Source organism: Hippocampus guttulatus, chromosome 7 (assembly GCF_054856545.1).
Source record: "Hippocampus guttulatus isolate MCC_2025c chromosome 7, RoL_Hgut_1.0, whole genome shotgun sequence".
NCBI lineage: Eukaryota > Metazoa > Chordata > Actinopteri > Syngnathiformes > Syngnathidae > Hippocampus > Hippocampus guttulatus.
The window spans coordinates 15219979-15244485 of record NC_141267.1 but is presented as its reverse complement, the minus strand read 5'-3'; the positions used below and the strand labels follow the sequence as shown (position 1 = coordinate 15244485).

Genomic DNA, 24507 nt, shown 5'->3' with positions numbered 1-24507 from the left:
CCGCGACACAAACTCAGGGGCTAGCAATTGTGATGGCTAACACAGTGCTTGAACAGTTGTGTAGTAGCGGCAGGGCGTCAAAATAAGAAAAAGAAAAACACATTTCAGCGATCAGTGGATGTCAGTGCCATTGGTGTCCTCGTTGGAATCACTATCGCCACAACTATTTATTCGATTAAAAAAAAAATCATTTTATACAACCGGCATTTTGTCTTTCTTCTGCCGAGGTTGAAACCGTGAACTAGTTGTGTTCCGCAGTTTATTGCTCGTGGAGTTGGATGTTGTTGATCATGACCGCTCTGTCATCGTGAAATATTAATTCGAATAAAAAACCTTGCAATAAATCTGAGTAGGGAAACAGTATACAGTCACCGTGCTAACTGATTCATGTCGCTAAGTGACGGTTCAACAAGCGCTCAATAAATGCGATCATTAACCCAAAATGTCCAACCTGTCAGCACCCTCAGATATCTTATTTATTTATTTATGGGGGGGGGGCACATATTGAGATGCTACGAAACCTTCATAATGTAATTTTAGCAAACAGCCATTACCCGGTTATGTTGGTGGAAAATTAAAATTGTATATGGTTCCAGCGCTTGCCGCACACTAAAAACCTTGGACATCGAACCACATACTGCTTCACCTCGAAGAAACACATCCACTGAGTTTTTAAAATACAACCAGAAAATGAATGTGCGTAGTATAAGTATGTTTCCAAAGTGGACCTCTATTTTGAAACAATGGATTGAAACAACCTTGGATGCACCCAAGTTGTCAAAAACTTTCAACTGTATGTGAAAGAGAGAAAGGTGCTCTAGTGAGTTTATGATGGCATTGTAGTGGCGCTGCCTGTCACCTCAACACATGACATGAATCAAGACTAGGCCTGCAGCGGTTTTAAAAATAGCATCTGCCCCCCCCCCCACTGCAAACATTGCCGTCACTTCGCCGTGACACTGACGCCAGAAACCTGAAATTTAAGAGCCAGTCACGAGTCAACCATGGCGCACATCCATCCAGTCACCTGCTGCATCCTCTTCAGAATAGCATCTGTGAGGCCCTTTAATGAAGTGCGGTGACACATGTCAGCGGCGTCCATGTTCCAAATCCTCGCTTTGTAAAACTAAGCAAGACGTGAGGGGATTAAGTATGATGGTGTATGTGACAAATCATTTGGCTCTCAGCTGACAATTTAAATTCCTTCCGTCCATGTCTGGCTAATTACAGCACATGAATTGTTAATGTGCGCAGACTTACATTCCTAATGGTGCGACATGCCATGCATTCAATAGTTCTAAGGCCTTGTTCACACTGCAGGTAAATCAGATTTGTTGCCCATATGGCATCCTTGAGGTTTTACCGTCCATAAATATGATCAGATTTATTGCATTCACACATCACTATTCTACATGTTCAATCCATCAATAAAATCAACAACAACTTGTCTGTTTTATCCTGGAGGGAACCCAATAAAGCCCTGGCACAAACCTTACTCGAACCCCATTCACTCGTTTACAGTACTCTAAATCTTTCCATATCACAGCCTAACCCAGTGGCAAGCGGTGAGGTCCTGGCATTACAGTCCGATCAAGAAATTTATGAGCCAAACAGGGTGGTGTATTTGAGATTAAATTAGCAACCTGACCTTTAAAACTGGTTACTGGCCTGGGGCTTCCATAATTAATTTAATCCCATTATGAATCTAGTTTTGAGACATTTTTTAAAAAAATATTGGACCCCTGCTCTTTGTAGGGAATAAGACCTGAGCAGGCCCGCGAACACCTAACATTTGCGTATAATTGACGCTCATTGAGTTGATTTGGGGGCCTGAGGGTTAAACACCCAAAATTCGTGAAAGAACGCTGATAAACATTCAATATGTGTCTTTGAAATTTGGGAACAATGGGAGTGAACCAACAAAAACAAACAAATAAAAATATTGTAGTGTATGGCATTCCTGAATGTACGTCTAAATTACGTGATGACGTAATTGCATGTGACTTTGTGTACCCGGAAAAGGGTAAAACAAAGCGGGAAGGGGAACGGTGCAATTCCGGTCTGTCCAGGTGTGTTAATAAGAGGTAAAGAAACACGACAAATATATATTTTTAAATGTTTAAAACTATTGAGAAAAATCTGTCAAAATGCGTCTCATCAAGTGCCAAACTGCGAGCATGCAGGGGTCCACTGTAATATCTTGTGCGTTTAGCTTTCACCTGGCGCAACATAGAATGAATGAAGGGACTGCAGCTCTTGTTTCATTTTCCTCACAGCATAAGCACGCCAACACGTTTGTATCATTTTCCTGAATCAAGTCTGAACACGTCCAGTGATAAAATGGGCAAGTCCATTTCATGAGGAAGAGACTGCGCAGCGATCAAAACGATCAAGATTAAGCATTTTCATGTACTTTTAAAGATGTGAATGCAAACCAAATGTTAACAAATGTTGTAATTGTATTTTTATTTATCTATATCTATGAGATGTTCGGAGGTCGAGGCAGTTACCTGGTTGTCGAATGGTAAATTCGACTTTGTGAAGAAGTACGGTACTGTCTCACGCCTTGCGCTTTAGCTGACGTTTAAATGTGATCAGCAACACTCAATATGTAACATTTTAAATTCAATAAGCCTGGTAATAGAAAATTAGAGGCATGTTAAATTTGTCTGAAAACATGTTGGAAATGTGAAAAGCGACAAAAACATACACATGCCAAATCCAGATCGCTTCCTCTGTTGTAGTCCATTCATTTCAGCAATCATTAGTAAAGGATCTCGCAATGTGAGGTGAATGACGTGATGCTGCTCGCTGCCACACTTTGCGTCTAAAATGTGTACATGCAACAGTTTTGCCAATGAAATAATGGACATTATTGGATTCAAAGCGAAAGAAAATCAATACAAAGCACAGATCAGAGAGGAGAGTTAAAATGAACAAGAGTTTTAATAAAGGGGAAGTCAAGTAAGAAAAAAAAATTCTGAATTTGGTCATGTGACATTCACAACCTGATCTGTAATTGATCGTTTCCTGGGCCCTGGGCAACTGTCAGGTGTTTTTCAGTCGACACAAAGCGGCAAGATGGCCATAATCAGAATGGCGTGTTTAGACTAGTAGCATTGCAAACAATAGTTTTGACCTCTTTTTGACTCGTTTTCGTTTTTTTAATCTTCATGATGCAGGTGAGCCTCTGCCTCACATGCACCTTAAACCACCCCCTCCACACTTTTCTCTAAAATTGAGCGAAAGCTTAAAGTGGTTGAGTCAAAAGAATCTGGGTTAGTCCTACTTTGGGCCGTTTTAAGTAGAAAACCGTGATTGTTGTGTGAATAGTAGTTTGAATGCCTGTGTATCCTTGTATTTGATACCCCACCATACTCAGGATTGTTTTTATCTTTCTACCCTGTATCTGACGTGGTGTCACACTCGCAATGTAACGTAAGACTCATACAATAACGACAAATTGTAAATGTAATAGTGCTGGTGGAATCTTAAGCTTTGCTGATTATTTGAAGTCAAGCTTTCAGATCTTATGGAATGAGGACCCCATCAGGACATATTAAGAACTACAAGACTATTAAAGTTAGATTTTCGATGTTTCACATATTAAAAGGTCTTGACCCAAACACTTATTTTTTTTTGGTCAGGTCATGCTCCCCCTGGAAGTAAAAATGGAAAAGGACCACCTACTCAGGAAGACTCACTGTGAAAATGTATGTAACTGACTCACACCTTCCACTTTCACTGAATCTATAAAAGGAGGGCAATAAAAGACAAACAGCAGGGAAACAATGAAGTAGTGTCCAACACTTTAATATATAAAATTACATAGGGAACAACACATTAGTTTATTTTCTAAAATAGCCTACAAACACAACAAACGTAACACATATTACAGTTAAACAACTATACAGCCAATGTACACAATATGAAACACGTATATACACTCTTTTAATATATTATAGATTTCCCCCCACCCCCCCTTAACCTTTCGAACTGGAAGCCAAACAGCTTGAAGATGGAGCCGTTCACAGAATAGACCAAGTACCTCACGTGTATAGACTGTACAGTGGATAGGTAGTTTTTACATACAGTTGTTGGAGCTTGTGTATTTAGCATGCCGCATTGTGCAATCACATTTAAATACACAAAACATGCTGTTGATACTGTCACTGTAAGTGCTGTTGCTATGACTGGAGACACTGCATGGCGGAGTGTGCGCAGTATGACAAAGATGGAGTGAAATATTTATATGTACAAAAACAAACGGCTTTTAACAAACAAAAAAAAAGCCAAATGACAAGACAGGATGTTGTCATGCGTGAATCCAATTTGGCAGATTGTAAACTAAAACAACAGTCCCAGATTCCAAGTCGATGGTCTGTCACTCTTTCCTCAAGCTGGTGATTCTTCCACCTGTCTTTTTCATCTAACATATTACGTACACAGGACACGCAAACGTATATATATCTTTTTTGTTTTACAAAAGCAGCACAATGAGGAGTAGGAGTGTGAGAACAGAAGCTGTTTGTGATACCCCTCGGTTGTAAAGACGCGGACTCCTCGGGGAGTTCTGCTTGAGTTTGCTGGGCGGCAGCGCTTTTAAATCCTCCAAGGCGCCGTATGCTGCCATGGAGAACTCGGGGTCTCCCGTTGTCAGCAAGTCAAACACACAGGACTGGAAGTAAACGTCCTCTACCTGCAGAGTCTCTCGGCACTTGGCCGTGGCTCTCTCCACTGTGTAGACCTGGTGAGGGGGACGCAGCGGGCCCAGTTCGGTGGCGGCGCCGGGCTGCCGATGCTGTTGGTTCTGGCGGCCCAACGTGTGTTCCTTGATGAGCTCATTGCGCGGGCAGCCATGCAGGCAGAGCTGCAGGCCGCCATTGTCCTCGGAAAAGTCCAGCGTGTCCTCGGGCATGCGGATGGCGAAGGTCAGGTAGCTGCCCACGCGGCGAACGATTATAGATGTGCCGATGTAGCGCGCCTGGATTTTCACCTGACGCCCCGCTCCGGAGCCGCCGCGCTCCGTGATGGTGAGGCTGCCGCTCTCGCCGCCGCTGCGAGTACCGTCCTGAAAGGCCAATGGCAGGTCATCCGTCGTGGCCTGGTACACTTTCTGGTCCGTGCAGCCGCGGTATGACTTGAAGATGACTGTAATCTGGAAACACAGAAAAAAAATATATATATTAATACCTAGATCAAGAATGATTAATCGAATAACTCAATTGAATCAGTAACAAACAAACAAAAAAAATCCAAGTCAAGTCACCATGATCATCTCCATCCATAAAATAGTACTTTTACTTGAACGCTTAAAAACAAACAAACAAAAAAAGCCTCAACTAGAGGTGGAAAACCGAAAGCCTGCAAGAGCATTTGAAGCGGGCCACTTGGCCACTTGATAAATAAGCAGAAGTTGCCCAAATCCTCCTAAAACAAAACTTTAACAATATATAAGGGCTGATGACACAGAAAAGAAATTGTCACAAAAGAAAAAAAATCAAAAACGAATATATAAATCAATTTGAGTTAAATAATCTCACAAAAGAATAGGAACATTTGAATTGGCAAAATGTTCTTTCTGTATCGAGCCTCAAAACCCATCACAGTCTTAAAACTAGCATACTTATTTGACCCACACCTATAACATTATGACAATTCTTATTTTTAACTAAATTTGACTCACAACCAGGATTAAAGCCTCAATCACAAATTATAATTTAGATTTTTTTTAAACAATTTTTGTTGAAAGCAAATTGATATTCCGGTCAGAAGAAACCTCTCGGCAACCAAAGAACAAGTCTATTTTGCCGTCATTTTAGATTGTTCATCCTGGTGAGATTTTTGGTTTTGGAGTGCACCTTCCCGTCATGATATCAGACACACCTGGTGGCAGGGTCAAAGATTTTGTATGGCCATGATAGAGTTTGTGTGTGCGTGTACATTTTCAGAATGCATGCGTTTGTAAAACTGTTGTGAGTTTAGACAGAGCACGTTGAAGCCCCCAAAAAGTTGATTTATTTGCCAGAACACAGAAACAGTTTCACAAGGATCTTAATACCTCTGTGGCCCGACTAAAACTTCAGCACACAAAACACTCAAATTCGACATTTAATTGATTGTTGCATCATTTTGTCACGAATTTTAAATGGCCTTAGAAGGACCACCTTGGTCCTAAAATTAATCAAATGCAGGACCATGATGACCACACGGTGGCATCAGAGAACCAAACATGTAAATCTCATTGGCTTCTTTTCCTAGCTGAAATCATCTTCGGCCAGCCCACCATTCATTTGGCCCCTACGTTTAAAAAAAAAAACAACAACAACCAGCATGTTATATGAGCCGCTATCTCCCCCCCGTCAGACTGTAGTGCCCGCACTTGGACGAGCAGTGACAGTGATTTGTATCCCAGCTGAGCTCTGAAAACGAAATAAACAAATCAGGAGATCCCGAAGCAGCCGTTTCTTTGAAAGTACCTGACAAAGCGCCCGCCTCTGTTGCGTTTACACTTTTGGAAGGGATACTGTACAATGATGGATGATTTCCTGTCTGAAGTCTGGCAAGTTGAAACCAACTCAGAAGGCGCGATGGTGGCAATGCGGGTACTGGCAGAGATACACCTCCACTCACTTTCAGGTTCGCATAAGGCTTTGGAAAAACACACAAACGAGCGCTACTTTAATCTATGGGGCTTGGTTCCGTTTTAATGTCATATAACAAAAATGTGGACCTTTATCCTGAGAATATGTGTACAGGAATTAAATAAAAATCTAATTTCCCGAGATGTTTGTGTAGGTTGATATTAAAATTAACCTTCATAGCAATTACCCCAGTTTAATTACACGTTTCTTTGAGGTCAGGGTTTCCAAAACTCTGGCTCAAAATGGGTCAGGTCATTTTCTGAAGTCGCCAAGTGTCTTCAAGCAGGCACGCCATTGATTTTGGGATAAAAAATCCACGTGTCCTTTAGCATGACTATGTACAGAATATCTCCATATTATGGCAATGCAGGGTGTATTTTGTCAAGTATGGCTCAGCTGAAAAGTTTTGGGATACTCTTGCGTGTCAATTTACTCCTGTTTCTTTCAGCAATTATGACAGTGAAAGACACACCTTTCCAATTATTCTTCTATTTTTCCACATCGTTCCACATTTACACAGAAAGTGCCAGGCTAATTACTTGACCAGAGGGGCGACAAAAACATTCCAGATTGAGGCAGCGGAGAATGTTTGAGTGAGCGTTAATCACTACCATATGACCACCCATGTGTTAAAGGTAGAGCGCTCAAGCATGTCAGTGATTCAACGCCGGTGAAGGACTCTCCCTCCTCGCTCCCCATTTCTCTTTCTTTCTTTCTTTCTCCCCCCTCGTAGATCTCAGGCCGCTCTGAGACGGCAGGAATGCCGGGGAGACTCGAGAGGCACTGTGGAATGACAATTAACTTCACATGTTTTGGTACCTTATGATGAGGCTTGAGCTAGCATGCTAACGTTCCACAACACAGCCTGCATGCTAGGAATTATTTTGGATCAAGATAAGCAGCTCAAAGGTTGACTAGATGTCCTCGATTAACAGTTTTACATTCTGTATTATTTTGTATGGAAGGGGTGTTTTGAATTTCTGTTGACTTCATCAGTGTCGTACAGAACTGCCTGGAATGGCCATACTAGGTCTCGTGGATGTAGCCTTTAGCGCATTGTTTTTCTTAAGACTGATAACTAATTGAGAGTGAATAAACGTATTCTCTATTAGTTGCTGTTGTTATGGTCAGGCATTGTCTCAAAGTATTGCTTTGATGCCATCTTGCTTCCAAGTAACTGTGTTGAATTGAGGAGCTTCATATAGTGTTTTTCCGCCACCTTGTGGCATCTTTGTTACCACGGAACTTTGCTGAAGTGAGTAGTGTTTTGCTGCCGTTTTGTGGCTTTTATAGGCAATTATAAATATTTTTGATGGGGCATTGGTTACTTGTAGGTTTTCGCTATTGGTGGCAGGGTTCAGTCCCGCAGGGAACACTGTGCTGCACTCTTTTTTTTTAAACCCCAGTTGCCTTAAAATGATGATGCAACAATCATTTTGACTGATTGTTGTGCCTATTCCGAGTTGTAATCTTAGCACACTGGCTATCCTTACCTTGCTGGTAGCAGTGGCGCTGGAGCCGAGAACGACGGGCACATTGGTCACCTGCACGGACAGGTAGCGGTTATCGATCAGAGGCCATGCCCCTTCCACCTTGCAGGTCTGAAACTCGTCCCGGAAAGTCCGTAGGTGTGGGTCTCCGAATAATCCACAGTGGGCATACTTCTTCTGCTGGCCTCCCGAACCGGCGGCAAGAACTCTGTTCTCGTAGTTGCACAGCTCCGACACAACCGGACGGGATGTGCTGGGGAGCTTGGCGGAGGATGTGGGTCCGTCGCTGGAGCAGTTGTGCTGAGAGAATAGCTCCTTGATGCGGAAGACGGCGGAGTGGTAAACCAGATCACCTCGGCAGCTCCGGGCCTGCCGTCGGGTACATAGGGCATAGGCCCGCAGCGCGATGCAGTAGTCCACGTCGGGTGGCGCGTCCTCCTGCAGGCCGTTTGAAGGTGAAGTAGACGCCACGTACTCGGCATTACAGCGCTGGATGCGACACTGCTGACAGTAAGCTGGAAAACAAAATCAAAACCATGAGCATTAAAGAGAGAACTCGGATATCTGTAATGTTCCTCTGCCAAGGCCAAATAATCCTAATTGGGCCAAGTACCAAATCCTCCATATGCACGACTTTTATTCAATTTAGGGAAATTGGCTACGTTTACTTGATTATGCTCAATTGAAATAATCAATTGTTATTGTTTTTGAAAACCGTGGTATAATCTCTGTAAATTTTCTGAACTCGTTTTAAAAATAATTAGGGCTGCAACAAACAATCATTACTATTATAGGAGTTGAATCATCTGTAATTATTTTTCGATTAATTGATTAATCAGATTTTTTTTAAATACTTGCATTTCCATCCCTGTATTCAAAAGGATGATATTATTTCATATTAAGAGAACAGGCTACACACAAACATAGATTAAAAACTAAAACAATTAATCAATTATCAAAACATCCATCCATTCATCCATTTTCTAATCCGCTTATCCCAGCTGTCTTCAGGCAGTAGGCAGGGTACACCCTGAACGGGTTGCCAGCCAATCGCAGGGCTCACATAGACAAACAACCATTTGCACTCACATCTAGAATTTAGAGTGTTTCATTAACCTGCCATGCATGTTTTTGGAATGTGGGAGGAAACCAGAATACCCGGAGAAAACCCACACAGCCACAGGGGGATAGGGATTGGGGGGTTAGGGTGCAAATTTTAGCACTATTAGATGTCAAATTCCCATTCCACTCCACACAGGAAGGCCCGTAATCCAACCCTGCACCTCTGCACTGTGAGGCGGATGTGCTAACCAGTCGATACTGTGCTGCCCAATACAATTCTTAACGATTAATTAAACGATTGCCATACCCCTGCCTAATCCATGCAATATTTCTTCCTTGGCCCATGCACCTCCAACTCTAACTTACTATAAAACACTACAATGAAAATGATCACGAACTTTGAGTCCATGAATTCTGTCATTTCACAAAATTGACAGAATTTGTGGATTGTTATGCCCACCTGATCAGTTTAGCACACCTTGAGTGACAAGTCTCCATGATCACCCTCAAGTCATTAAAACCTGAGCGTACGAGTTTCCAAATTTTCCCTCTTCAAAAGCCCTCCCAGAAGTAGCAAAAAGATTCCACCGTTAGAATGAAAACAACCTATGTTGGTTAGCCTGAGGGTGTTTAAGTTGGTTTGGCTGCTACTACTGAGATAGTTGAGGTCCATATTCAATCCAATATAACTATACTATATGGCACACCAAGGCAGATAACACGAGAAATATTAGGGCCATGCTGTTTGGGAACTTGCAGTATTAAAACTGGAGTCTTTCAGAAAAATGATCTTTCTATCTGATGGGAGTGAGGACAAAAAAATACAATGTGCAAAAAGCCTTCTTTGGACGGTTTACTTTCCGACTCAAATCTCATTAACTGGAATGTTACTCATTCGTGCGCTGACCTCTGCCCAGGCTGAACAAACTTCAGAAACGCCCGCCTGCATCTACCTGCAAAAGCGAGAATAATTTCTTTTCACCCTTTTCATTTTTAGAGAAGTAGCTCCATACCCATTACATTGATAGTAGGCTGATTTTATGATCATCAAGGCACATGATTTCTTGTCAAAGGTCTTTTTGTTTTTTTGTTTCATTTCCATTGTGTTCATTGTTATGTGCTGTTTACAGTACTAATTCATGGTTCGGTAATACTTAAAAAAAACTTTGGAAAACCCTTTTAGAGAAAGTCGAGGATGCCATTCCATGTCACCAGTTTCCGCCAAAGCTGACATCTTGGACAAGACACTGTCAACCCTGTCCATGGGAATTTTTCACACAACCAGCTCTTCCCTTTCACAGAGGTGTGACTCTGTGTGACTGGGTGGGGTGGGGTGGGGGGTGACAGATGATTAATGCACGTCACCGCCGCGGCACTTCAGCACTCGCCCTGATAAAACAGAGATGCAGTGAAGGAGGTCAAGCTGGAGGCATTCAACATCCCTCCTCGGAATTCCAACGGGCCTCGGCTGCCTCGTATCGGGGTCAGCAGAGTCTGCCCCGAATGACACCCACTGACAATCATCGCCATGAGAAACCATCAGCTATGGTTCATCTCCCAAAATGACCACACAATCTTCATTTGGGACCAGCGTGATGACCAGGAAGGGCCTGCTTGTATTTATTTGACAGTTATAAGATGGGGATGAGTTGTTTTAAAAGCAGATGTTTAGCACCCAATGTTGTAATTTTTGTGGTCACAATGTGGTTTGGAATAACCACAAAGAGATGGGCATGGTCACTGATTAAATCGGTCATTAAAAAATAATCCGTCAAAAGTGATTGCTTATTAGTCACATTTTGCAGCAATGGAAGCAAAATGACGTGCTCTTCTTGGCCGCAACCAACAGACTATTTATTCAATCTCAGCCTGTTTAAGGAAGGCAACAATGATGTCAGCTATGAGAAGTTGAGCTCCATCCACAGACCTCCACTCAGACAAAATCCTCAGATCAATATGCATATGTCAAAATATAAAGAAATATATCCATCCATTTTCTATGGCTGAAACCTGATTTAAAGTCAGGAGAGTGAGTGTACTACGACGACTATTACACAAGTGACCCAAATAAAGGGATACATCAACAATAAAAAGTCACCATTTAGAAATTCTCAAAGAACTGAAGATTCTTAGATGATTCACACAACTTTCCCACAGACTCCAAATCTCTTTTATTGTATATTTCCAGACAAAGTTTAACTCTTAATAGTTGTTCGAGCAAGAAAAAACGAAAAACAATTACTACTTTGACCAATTTCAACCTGTGGAATCAAAAAATACATTGGGTGTGTGCGTGCGTGTCCCAAGAGGAGTATTTCCCCAATACCAAGTACTTAATACGAACCTTTAACGTTCTCAAAAAGCTATGACTTAAGGAAAAAAAAACAACAACAAAGAAACATACATCTTTCTACCACCGAGAGGCGGCTTTGTGGTTAGGTTTCTCGTGTCGTGCCAAATAGCTCCACAGTGGACACCCCCTCCACCTCCTCTATTCATGGTAGCTAATAAAGTTAAGAACTCAAGCACCAAAATACCGTCGGTGCAACTTGCTTCCACTACAAGGTGGAGTACACGCGATCCATTCGTAAATTGTGACGAAAACATTCAGCCTCGTTCGCTGTCCTAAAATAAAGTCAACATTTGGTGTGGGTTTTTTTTTGACTGCTTACTTGGACGCTCGTGAGCGACCCTAGCTAGCAGCTAACCCCCCTCCCCACCACTCCAAAAAAAAAAAAACGTAACTAAATTTCGTTTCAAGCAAAACAGCGAAGTTGATCTTAACTCGAGCACGGTGGTTGGTTAAAATATGGTGTTCTTTATTTTCGAGAATTTCCGACCAAGTGTTGTCTAAAAGGGGAGTCAAAGTTGCGTTAACTCACGCTGCTGGGCTAGCAAAGTGAGGGGCAGGGGTACTTTGTCCCCGCGGTGGGCTCAACAACTTTTTCCAACACGGCTGTGTAACGCCAAGATCATAAAATAGTTGCACATCAGGGAAACGCGAGCAAGTTTCAGGTGAGCACAACAACGCAAGGAGACATTCCAAACTTTTTGTTCCACATCCCGGTCCGATTGAGGACTTAGGAGCGCCATCGCTCGGCACGTCGGGCTCGGAGCGGAGCAGCACGGAATTGGCCGGACGGCTCGCACGCATCCACTTACCTGGTGGATAGAGCAGCGAAATGACAACCATCGTCAGCGTTACACAGTCCCAAAGCTGCAGCTTAGCCGTGATCTGAGGTCCGCTTCTCCCCATGCCAATCCATTCAGTTAGAATGGAGTTGCTCGACTGCTTCTCATCGACGTTGCGGCTGCGGGGGAAATCAGAGCAAAATTTGTCTCCCTCCCCAAGCGCTGTCATTCAAAAGGGGCCCCTGTCTTCAAGGCGGTTCTGTGGGGAGGGGTTTCGAGTGGAGACTGAGGCCCCGAGCTGATGGCTGGCCAATAGACTCCTTTTTTTTTTCCACTGACCACTTCATATTTACATGCAGTGGCAATTGCAATTTACTTGGTGGCTGAGGACATTGCAAAATTGCTTCATGGTGTGTGCTTCATGATCGGAGTTGGTACGAGAATCTGTTTGCAGAGGTGGGCTGAGAAGGTAGCCAAAAACTCAAAGTAAGAATACAGTTCCTGACGAAATTGTAGGACTCGAGTAAAAGTATGAAGTAGTCCTCCCAAAAATTACTTTATCACACATTTATACACTCGGCAACTCAATGTGCTGTGCACAACCAAAAGCAGACCACTTAAAAATCATTTACAAACAGCTAAAGACATTCAAAGGCCATAACCTTGCTTGCAAACTGACTTCTCACAGTATTTGTGAGTTCACACAACCCCGGATATCTGATACTGTGGAGAACTCCTTTGAGCAATTCACAAATCCATCCGGCTCTAGCCAGGTTGCAAAGAGACCAAAAGTAGCTTATTAAAAGAGTTATGAAAATAATGTACATTGACAATTAAACACGTTTACAAATAAACAATTTAAAGGCATTTAAAAGCAAAGAAAATGTAGATTTCTAAAAGTATTGATGGGGAAAATTAGTTGAATGCTTAAAAGACGTTGATCAATAGTATTGGGGGAAAAAATGGAATTAAAACCATTGACACTCGGTGCTGACTTCACTTCTCTTGGCATCTTATGCCAAGTGCTTGCAGCATAATAGCTAAATGCTGCTTCGCCATGTTTACTTTGAAGCTAACTGACCTGAGACGGAAGACCATCGTGCCCAACTAGGTTTATATTCACTTCACGTTTATTTCCTGTGTTTCGGACCCATGCCATTCAGACATTAATAGACCAGTAAGTGCAATTTTCAGATCTATTCTGCAGCTAACTGGGAGCCAATTTAGCACTGGAACAATATGTTCTTATCGATTTGTTCAAGTCATAACCTTCGTTGCAGGATCCTGAATGAGTTGTTTGATGCTAAGTATTAACATCAAACATAAGTGAAGACAAATTATTCAGTGAAAAATTCCCAGAGTACTGAGTAATTGTGAAATTTTGCCCAGCAACATCACTTTTAACTCCTGCCAATGCATCCATTTGTCCATTTTCTAGACAGTTTATATCTTATTCGGGTTTGCGGGGAGCTGGAACCCATTCCTACAACTCCTGAAACATGAAGTGGAGTTATTGTTGGCTGAAATGTCGTTTTTTTCCCCCGGCAGATGTAGATGACAACATGCAACAAAGCTGGGTTTTTTTTAAGTCTAAAATAAATGGATTGTAAGGCCAGCGGTGTTATTCCTCTTTCCATGTGCAGTCACAGGTCATTACTTTCTCCTTTGTTTCTGCCATGCTTCACAGAAATGAGTCACTTTGAAGCCCGTGGGTGGGGACGCGGCCCACCAAGACTTTCGTATTAACACTTTATTTCTGTAAATTTGTCACGTATTAATACAACTTAATAAAAAAAAAACATGACTAGTTCTTGTAACAGACTAATTATATAACATTTCAACTTTTTTGTCCGCTATTATGACGATTCTCATCAAATGAAATGTAAAATGATATTCTGGTAAAGTTGAGCCTTTTTTCTTGTTTTACTTTGCTTTCATACATTTTCAAAAATTTCTATTAATTTTTCAGCTTTTTTTTTATCTAAAAAAAATATTTTTTGCAAATTTGTGTGGCCCTTATACAAATTCTGCATGTTATAACAGACAATAACACAATCTTCTTGTGTCAGTTGGCCTCTAAAAGCTCAAACAGTCATTTTAGTTTGTCATTGCGATGCTTTCGACTTTACATATGAAGCATTTTTGCCATCTGTCCTCTTTGACACCCCCTCCCTCCTCCTGAAGACAAATGTTGGTGTGTTTTCAGCATCAGACCGGGAGGCGATCACCTGTTGTTTTCTCACTCCTGAAGGTGCTTCGGTCACACAGTTGTGGGTGCAAACTAACACATTATATCTAACTCGGCTTCCATAAAACGACATTTCATGGTGTTGGAAATATGACTCGCTTAATGGCCGGCGTGATAAATTTGAGACTGAAGGACAACTTTTGTGTGTTCAGAGTGATTTTTTCCCCCCTTTTATCAAAATTGTTTTGATTGGTTCGTTGGATTATCAGGATATATGGTTGCTTTATCGATTTGTTATTATGGATTAAGAGACAGCAAAAGGCTCAAGTAGAGGATTTTCTCACTGTAGATCTCTGAGCGCCCGTGACTTTTTCCGCGACTTTTCCAACGAGCAACTTGTATGTTACTCTTTACCGTTTGTGGCCAACTTTCCACTTCTCTCACTCTTTCGCTCACTCCTTCAACGACACTTTGTCTTTCATTTGCACAGCTGCTGTGAGGCCGGCCCATCTGCAAAGACACGGCCACTCAAGCCTTCAGCCCTCACCTGGGACGTGCTGTGGGCTATTTGAGCCATGCGAAGCAAGAATTTTAATGCGCCCCACCATTACCTTATTAAATGTTGGGCTTATGAAAAACCGAACAGTTGTATAATTGTTTTTATTTTTATTTTTTTTACTTGAATTGGATTAAAAGTTAATGTGTTGTTTTGGTCCAGCTGGAACATTTGGACCCGCTGACTTTATGAGAGAGAGGAGAAGTGAACCCAGACAGTTGCTGGATCACTGCGTCTTCTGTACACACGCTGGCCCCTCCAGCCGCACAATTGTGTGATTCAGGTGGCCTGTCAGCCTTGTGAAAGGTCTTGACGGGCCCATGTTGATGTGGGGCTGATATATAGAGTGGAGGGGGGGAAAACGAAGACAGCTCAACCCAAGTGGAACATTTGGATTGTTCGGAGCTACAAGGAGCCCTGTCACACTGGACCCAGTGTGCCAAGTTTATTCCCAGGAGAGCTTGGCTTTAGTCTGTTTGTTCAGCTAATTTCAGGGGCTAACTCTGTTGATGGGCTCAATGCTGACGTTTTAAATCCACCTAAATAACATAGACTGAGAGTATGTTGACATCAGACCAACCAAGTGAAAACGGGTATGGATTTTTAAATTTGGTTTTGTTTTGTTTTTTTTGCGATTTTGAGTAGTTTACATTCACACGGACCCGCAAAGGTGACTGAAAATTCAGTAATAGTTAGCAACGTTACCATAGTGATGGATGCACATCACCTACCTAATTATTTAAAACACATTTTCTACGTCAAAGTGTGGTTGAGCATTATTTTATTTGGTCGCTGAACACCCGATGGATGCTCACCATTTAGAGCCCAGAACTACGTAGTTAAAAAAAAAACAACAACAAGCATCTACTGTTTATTGTTATCATTTTCCATGAATAACTGTCTCGCTTTGGTTAGGGTTGGTGCACTTTTCATGGCATTTCCAGTGCAACTATGTTACATAATCACAGCGTAGTTAACCAAACAACTGATGCAAATGCTGCTTTTTCCCTTTGACAGTTTAGATGAGGCGGTTTGGGTTTTTTGGGCTCCCACATCAATGTACAGCGGAGCATTTTCAACGGCAACACCACTCACCTGCTACACTGTTCGTCCTCTCGACCAGTTGACTGCATTTCCTAAAAGGACAGACCATGGGTTACTTTTTTAAAAGAGAAAGATGTCACCACGAGGAGCTGTTGAGACATCACAGTTTTACCCCCCCCCCCCCCCCCCCAGACCCCCCAAAAGTTGAGATTTCCTATTGAATGTTATACTCATTGTATTACGTAGATGTTAGCGATGCCACTTTTTGGCTAATGTTAGCATGACATTTTTGCCTTAAATAACAAGTAATGTTGATTCAGCATGATTCATTTTACAAACTGGCAGTGTACTATCACATATTTTTAATGCAATATACAGTATATATGATCAAATTGACTCCTTTAATCAAAACAATAAATCCATATAAACAATTATTTATTATCGTCTAACCACTTATCACAGACACTTTAGTGAGCGCAGGAGTGGGAGATGCCCAAGTCACATCTGTCCATTGAAAAGAAAAATGTATGAAATGAAGACAAAGCATTTAAGAAATTTGTCCTTGTAATATGTGTGTAAATGTTTGGACTGAGACCTCAGTTTTATTATTCAGCTACATTTTCATGATAACTGAGTGATTCTGATGGAGCACAAATGCACGCTAGGGTCATCTTGACCTGGGATATTAAAAAAAAAAAAACTCAGGTCACAATAGAGCTGCGAAATTAAGTTGGAGAGCAGAACATCCGCAACCTGGCAAGCTACTAATGAATGCGAGACTGATGATCAGTGAAGCACAGAGCTGACTGATCCAGGTGGACTATAGGGATGACTTCAACACATGAAAGGAAGGCCTGCACTGCCTGTCAGACTTGATGTGAGTAGAAAGACCTTTCTTTTGCCATGTTTCCTCATGAGCAGATTGCATTGCAAGAGTGGGAAAGCAACAACGCTAAAAGCAAAATCAAATACTTTTAGGAATGAAGTTTATCACTTCTTGAGACGTATGAGCTCCTTAAATGGCTTCTTCTATGAGAGAAGTTTCAAAACCTAAGGCAAAGCGAGCAAGCTGAGAATGTCGAGTGAAGCGAGAAGGAATGGGGGATGGGTGGAGGAATAGGTGGGTGGGGTGTAGAAATGGGGAGTGCGGGGGGGGGGGGGGGGGGTGAAGGATTGGGTTTCCTCTGTGTGTCTAGGCACCTCCACATGTTTTTCATTACGGTCCTCACACTGTGGGACCAGTTCCACACCGGGATGCTTGTTTTTAGTTATTAGGCCCAGTGCGCTGCGGTTTGGTGGACAGGGCCTGAAAAACACCGCCGGCTCGGGACTGTCACAACGTGCAACTGTGCTGACATTACGCACACTCGCGCCTGCCCCTCGATGTGTTTAGACCCTATTTGTACACATAGCGGCTGGCGTGTTTATTTACTCCACTGCAGATGGAGGAGGGTGAAGCATTTGTTTGGATACACTCATGGAATGATAGTAAACAATATTGTTTGTACATTACAAGGCCTGCCAAGGGAAAGTGCAGTTTAAAACGAAATAAAAAATGTCCGCAGAACACATACGTGGGTGCTCACAGTATTTCGAAGTGACTACATCACTGTAATTTATTGCATCTTTTGCAAAAACTATGCGCTTTACATGTCTTATGATCACGAGATTTCTGCTCAGTTGTACATCGCTTGCGAGTCCGCTCTTGCCGTGTGTGTACACAGCCGCTGGAACCTTCAAAAATATTGTTTACCGGGAAATGCAATGTTTACAATGTGATAAAAATGGAAATTGTCGCAGGAAATTGTTGATCCGTCACGCTTCCGACGCTTTGCCCCATTTCATGCTCGTCCAAAGCCGTCAACTCAAAGGCGTGTCACGTTTCTGCCGCGGGCCGGCATCAGAGATCGCAATCACGTATCAGCGCGCGCCCTTTGCTGCCTCAGCTGCAACGGGACACACTTATTGAATTTTAAACAGGAAGAGGAACAAATTGGCCCGTTTTGTTTCTTTCGAATAATCTCTCTCTGCGAAATGAAAAGGCGTAGAAAACAGCTGAGAGCAGAAATGAGATAGCAGGTTCAGAAAGTGAGTGTGTGTCAGTGTGGTTCGGGTCTCTCGCCTGTCAAGGAGATGTGTTATCTCGACACAGATAAGGGCAACTGTGGTGTGAATGCATACGGGCCTAGGGTGATAGCATCTCCTCTCAAGGATTCCACTTGCAGGACCCTGAATGATAGCTGACAGCACACACAAGGGAGGGGGCGGGTGGCTCTGCAGTGTTTTGATAGGCAGCCCTCAACAGGTATCCAAGCAAGTTTGTTTGCACTGCAATGTGGTTCCTCTCCTTTGCGTAAACAACAACTTTCGCATGTAAATCAACTCATCATGGATTTAGTTTTATATCAGAAGAGTGGAATGTCCAACGTATAGAACACACTCATTTCAACATTATCAGTAAATTGGAAACAATAAAACTGTCTTCAAAGACGCTCTTAGCTTAACTTTCTGTCAATTCTTTTTTTTTTAAACTATTAACTAACAAATAACTATCAGCGATTGTAAAATGAAATTCGACTAGCAATTTCATGTGAAATATAAGAATGCACGTGACACTCCACCTTTTGAGCGACTAGCATGTAACAACCTAAGTCTGTGGCTAGCATAGAAGCTAACACGGCAGTCTATGTCTTTACCCAGTAAAACAACATTTTAGTTCATAAAATGGCGCCCTAGTATTTGTCTGTTCAAACTCCCGCTGAGATTTCTATCAAGCAGGCGGGAATTGGAACAAAAATAGGAAGTCGAAACAAATTGTTTTTGTTGCAATCACATACAAGTGACTCTTCTTTCTTTTGCCTTTCTGCAGATCAAGTGTTGACACAGCTTCAAGCTCAGTGCACGTGAAGAGACAGTCAACTGACAAGGTAACCCTAGCTCCGGGGTGACGGGGTCACGCAGGTCTGATGAGGGATGATGGGTAAAATAAATGGAGAGCAGCACACAGAGGGACTTGTGATGTTCTCAGTCCAAGGGGTTGAGGCGGGTAGTTCAGACCCATTTGAACTTTGACCCGCAGGGCTGCCTTTGTGTTTGTGTGCATGTGTTTTCATGGTTAAGCCCCCCCCCCCCTTTGATATTGAATCCTTAAACGTCAGTCGAATCTAAAAATTCAACTGTGAACCCAAGATTTTACTGTTGAGATAATGGTGATTCAAAAAAAATTGCATTCTGTCATGCCTGTTTGATAGGTTTTCTTCATTTTTAATTGTCATGGAAATGTAAAAGAGGTGCAATTACTATAACGTGTAACATCTGACTGCCTCATGATGTGGTGACAAATATGTAGATGGGGATTTCTTTTTAATGTACCTGGGAGGTAAGTCTCTATTATTGCTCAGGCTGAACACAGCAAACTTTGTGGTGTAAAACTCGGTTGTTTTGTCAAAGATGTCAACTTACTGACATTTTAGCCACAGTCTACTAACCACCCAGGAATGAGACGCGCGGACTGCTTTCCAACGTTGCAATTAGTGCGATTTCAACAGTGGTTATTTTCTCACTCTTTAGTTGATTGAATGTGCATTTGTTACAATATGAGCAAGATGAGTAAACCCGATCTGTACTTAGTACTCAACAGTTGGTATTATTTCTGCCCGGGGCCCACCCAGATAACTAACCCACACCAAAAATAGATGGGCAGACAATAACTCATTGCAGCATACATATATATTTAGCTGCTTTAATCTCCAAAACTTTTAGCCCAAGAAGGCATTCAGGGAATGTTACCTCCAGCTTGACTTGGTCTTAGGATGTTAAATGTGGAGGAACGTGGCAAGCGTATGTGGCATTACCAGCCAACTGGACTCAGAGCGTGAAAGAACGAGGCAATGCTGGGAATGTATTTTCATTTGGGAAAATATAGCAAATTCTTATACGTTTATATAACAAATACATACAATAATTTTGTTCCTTTCAGCTCAAGTGTAAATCGTTGAAAATCGTGAACTTACTGCTAGCTTCAGCCACCCTTAATTTGTTCATGATCTCCTTTTTACGCACAATTTCCAGAACATTTTACTGACACTTTTTCATTGAAAAATTGCATTTAAAGACGGTCATCAGTGACTGATTTCTGAGAATTCTTTACTCAAGGAGCATTCTCAGGAGTACTCTAGAGAAAGAAAAGAGGAAAACTTACCGTAAGCCTGCGTTTGGTATGAGCTACTATGTATGAGTTGACGCGCCGCTCCCTGACAACAGTTTGCCCCTCGTTCCCCGACAACCTCAGCTGGTCAACTAAGTACTAGGACAGCCACGGGGACACATAGCCATTGGAAACAAGGCACATGACAGCAGCTGTCTGTTTCAAGAATCGGCACTTTGATTCGAGTAGGACGGTAGTGAGCGATGAGGCCTAATTCCAACATATCTGGGTTGGGCGCTTCGCACCGAATGGAAAAAAGATTGAAGGACATTAATCAGATCGGCACATGCTTGCAAACAACCGAACTGCACACACGCGGCTACATTTGTGCTTCTTGGGGTTTATAGATTATTAGAAGGCTTGAAAGCATTTGTCACTTTTGGAAAGGGTCCTGTATTCTCTTCAAATTCCATCGGACAAACAAGAGAAGCCCCTTGGCTGGCTGGCCCCGGTGTAAGCCGAGCATATGTGCAACGTGAATGAGAGGTCTGTCTTGTTGGTCCACTTCCAACCTCCAGCCCCACCTCCATTTGTCCCTCCACTTTAATAGCATTTTTTTATATTTACACCCAGTAGGAACAATCGCCCAAACATTGCCTGTACACACACACGTAAGCAGTGGAACCTCCAAAATCAATGGCTAGAGTCCCAACTGTCACCACCATCGAGATCAGTGGTTCTTACCCTTTTTGGAGGTACTGAACCCAACCAGTTCATATACACATTCACCCAACCCTTCATTAATGAAAAATAAAAATAGGATTTCTTTTTTTTTTTTTTTACAAATTCAAGACATAAAAAAAAGCATTTATTAAAAACAAAGAACCGTAAACACAATTAGTATAAGTATAAAGTATGTTTTTTAATTGTGCACAAAATGAACCAGCCAGTGATGGCCGAGCGGGAATATCATAACTAATTGACACGTTGAGTCGTGTGTGTCTTAACCTCCACGGCAGAGGCTCTGTCGAACCCCTTTGACTGATTCACCGAACCCCTGGGTTCGATCGAACCCAGGTTGAGAACCACTGATCTAGATGTTGGCAACACGTGACAAACACTCATCAATCACTCCTTTAACTTTATTGACAATTGCGGGGTCACACATACTGTATGGTGTGTTACATTCTGATCACAAATGACACGCACGCGGCAGCTAGACAGTCAGCAGCTAGTGCAAGTCAGTGCTCGAAAGTGCTCCCGGTTTTTCAAAGTATGCTTGTAAAAATTTCATCCGGTCGCACAGCCCGAATGAGTGTTTTATTAATTCTTCTACCGGTACATACAGTGAAGCGCTCCATTTCTGTGCCGGTCTGCTAGACTGCATACAGAAGACGCAACGCGTGACCAGATTAAACCCTTTCTGAATAAATTTAATAAATATCCTAGTCCAGATGTGTGCTTGGACAAATTACCAGTCATCTAATTTTTCAGATTTGCGCACAAGTGCTCTCAAAATGACATGATATTTTCAAATTTGTTTCTTCCATTTGATCAATTTAATTTTGCTGAGACATTATAGAGGTCATCATCATATTTTTCCCTAAAATATTGGTCTGACTCCCAATTTTATAAGCTTTAGTGTGTTAGACTGTATTTTTATTGTCTGAGAGTCTGTATTGTATAGCATAAAGCCCAAATTGTAGACGTGAATGCGATTCACTTTGTGGCTCGGCACCCTCGCTGCTTGATACAAGACTGTGTTCTTGTGATTTATGGATGCAAAGAAGTCAGCCACAAGGCCTCGGGGCAGAGTGAGAACGGGTGGGGGGGTGGGAGGGTAGAGCAAAACAACACTGCTTAATTGAAGTCTGAAAAACCTTGCGCAGGGGTATCGCAAACCCCTGCTTCTTCCGACAGCGATAAATTCAACTTGTAAACTCACAAATTCCAGGCTGAAGGGGCGGGAATAAGGAGACATTGTATCATTCCACTTTATCTATGAGTTCATGTTGCCGCATACATAATGTGTCTTTGCAAGTGCCCAGGGAAATGGAACAGATGCGAGCGGCAAACAAAAAGTGATTCATTTTTCCTTGACTGCATTGTAAAGCTGCAAAAAACACAAACGCCTGCGTATGATTCATGCAGCATTGTTCTTTCCACCCCACTCCCAGAGTGTGTTCTGTCCAACCGTTTTAGGCGAGCAGCTGTTCGCGCAGACAGCTGCGGGGGCCATTCATCGCAGGCGAGTGGCAATTAAAAAAAATCAAGCCAATGTTGTGTTTCAGTTGATCCGTCGCTATTCCTATGTGTAATCCTCTCTCCCATGCCTCGCCTATCTTTTACCAACACACAAATACGTGTCGGCATTTTCGAGGCACGCACACACGTCCCATCAACAAGTGGGCACGGAGATTCATTTCTTCGCCCGAGATAAAAGGCCCAAATTGCAGTGACATGGCACAGTTGGATTTGGGGGCATTACCGAGGCCAGAGCCGAGAGGAGCCAGGTAATCTCCACGATTTACTTGGGCTGCAGAGTTTTTTCCATATCTTCTTCTCGGCGCTATGCGGCCACACAAAGTCTGGCTGGCGTCGCAGTGGCATTCGGCGGAAGGTTAAATCGAGCGGCGGCCGTGTGCCGCGCGCACCGGCGCATTCTTTTATGACCGCGCTCACACGACAGCCCAGTTGGGCTCTCAAAAAAGCAAAGCAGTTGTCGCCTCCTCTCACGGCACAAAGCAGGTGCGAGGGCTGGTGGGTGGCCTGAGTGACATTGTTGAGTGCAGGGTTTGTTTGTTTGTTTTTTTTGTTGTTGTTTGAAATGAGTGTGCTCGTTGAGTATTGGTTGAGGTGCAAATGGTTCTCTGAAAATACGGGAGGGCATGTGGCTGGCACCTTCTGGGGTGCAATCTCATTTTTATTCAGGTTTTGGGGAATCAAGGATTCCGCCCAGTGCTAGTGATACAATTTGTTTCTTGTTAACCGTGGTTAACTTTGTTTCACACCTAAAAAGTTCGATGCACAACCCGCATGTGCGACTCGACTCACCTATACACAATTCCTTCAGCATTTGATCAGATTTCAAATCAAGCCCAAGTGTTTTATTGTAAACAAAATCAAACAGATCGTACTTTTAATCAACATTTTTACACGTGCGACTTTAAATTATGTTCAAAGGTGACATCAACAATAACGGCCCAGTTAATATGGCTTCCAACGGCAATGTTTTGACAGTGGAAATAATGATGTTTGAAAAATTGTTTACAAATCCAAATAGAATCGAGGCCAACCAGCAATCTGCCTTAAATCAATCCATTTCTCTCTTTGCTCTTTGACCCATATAAGCCAGATCTTGGGACTCCAAGTGTCTTTCCAGTTACAAAGAGGTTGCCAAGTAGTAAAATTCAAGGGTATGAGAGCAATAACCTTGAGGGTATGACCAAAATAATCCACAAATCACTCGTTTTATGCTGCTGTGCTGTATAAATGGCACTGACATCAAAATGGGTTCGGACGATGTTCATCTGACAATTGTGATGCCTTAAGAGTTATGTCAGTGATGTAACAGAGACAGGACATGACATCACGTAGTATACATCACAACAGAAACTGGCTTCAACGTGGTCACACGTCTTTATTAGATTGTGGGTTGTCATGTCACTGGATGAAAATGTTGTGCCCATCTGCCCCTTTCTGCATTAAAGGCAAGGGTGGATCATGTTACGGCTCTGATTTTCCAATTTTTATTTGGAATCCGTGTATAAAAGCCTTTCGCTGTGACCAGTCATCGAGCAGATCAGATATCAGAGGGATTTATTATCCAAAGGTTGTGCGACCTTTTATGAAAATAACGAAATAGTAGACTTGTCTTCTCGAATAATGGTGTCACCCCAACAAGATGCCAACCCAGCTTGAGTATCGCCGGGCAGCTGCGGTCAGAGACGGCGGTGGCGTCGGCGCTTTCAGCAGCAGCGGTTTTCCAAATCACATGCACCTCCGAGCATCCATGGCGTAATCAGTGTGATGAGCTGACTCATTGTGAGATTATTCCCCGCAGAAGTCTTCCACTGAGGGCCGGCCAAGTTGCTGTCATGGTTTGAATGCAAGAATTAACATTAATCCGTGGCAAATTTGAAAGATATTCCATGTAATAGCAGATAGTGTTCCTATAACTCCTCAGAGAAATACAGTCCCAGTTAAAAAAAAAAAAAAGTTACACCACCTCATCTAATAGCTGC

At 42.5% G+C, this 24507-nt stretch overlaps 1 protein-coding gene across 2 annotated transcripts; it reads right to left on the bottom strand.

The window, feature by feature from the left end:
- Positions 1 to 3797: 3797 nt before the first annotated feature.
- On the bottom strand, positions 3798 to 20372 carry rgmd (RGM domain family, member D). Of its 2 annotated transcripts, XM_086116590.1 has the most exons (5): positions 20318 to 20372; positions 16168 to 16208; positions 12359 to 12507; positions 8138 to 8649; positions 3798 to 5158 (listed from the first exon to the last, which is right to left on the bottom strand). In XM_086116590.1, the coding sequence occupies exons 2-5, from the start codon at positions 16203 to 16205 to the stop codon at positions 4481 to 4483; spliced, it is 1377 nt and encodes a 458-aa protein (XP_085972716.1). In that variant the 5' UTR covers positions 16206 to 16208; positions 20318 to 20372; the 3' UTR covers positions 3798 to 4480. The 2 variants fall into 2 exon arrangements, with proteins under 2 accessions (XP_085972716.1, XP_085972715.1); XM_086116589.1 differs by lacking the exons at positions 16168 to 16208; positions 20318 to 20372 and having other exon boundaries at positions 12359 to 12586.
- Positions 20373 to 24507: the final 4135 nt, after the last annotated feature.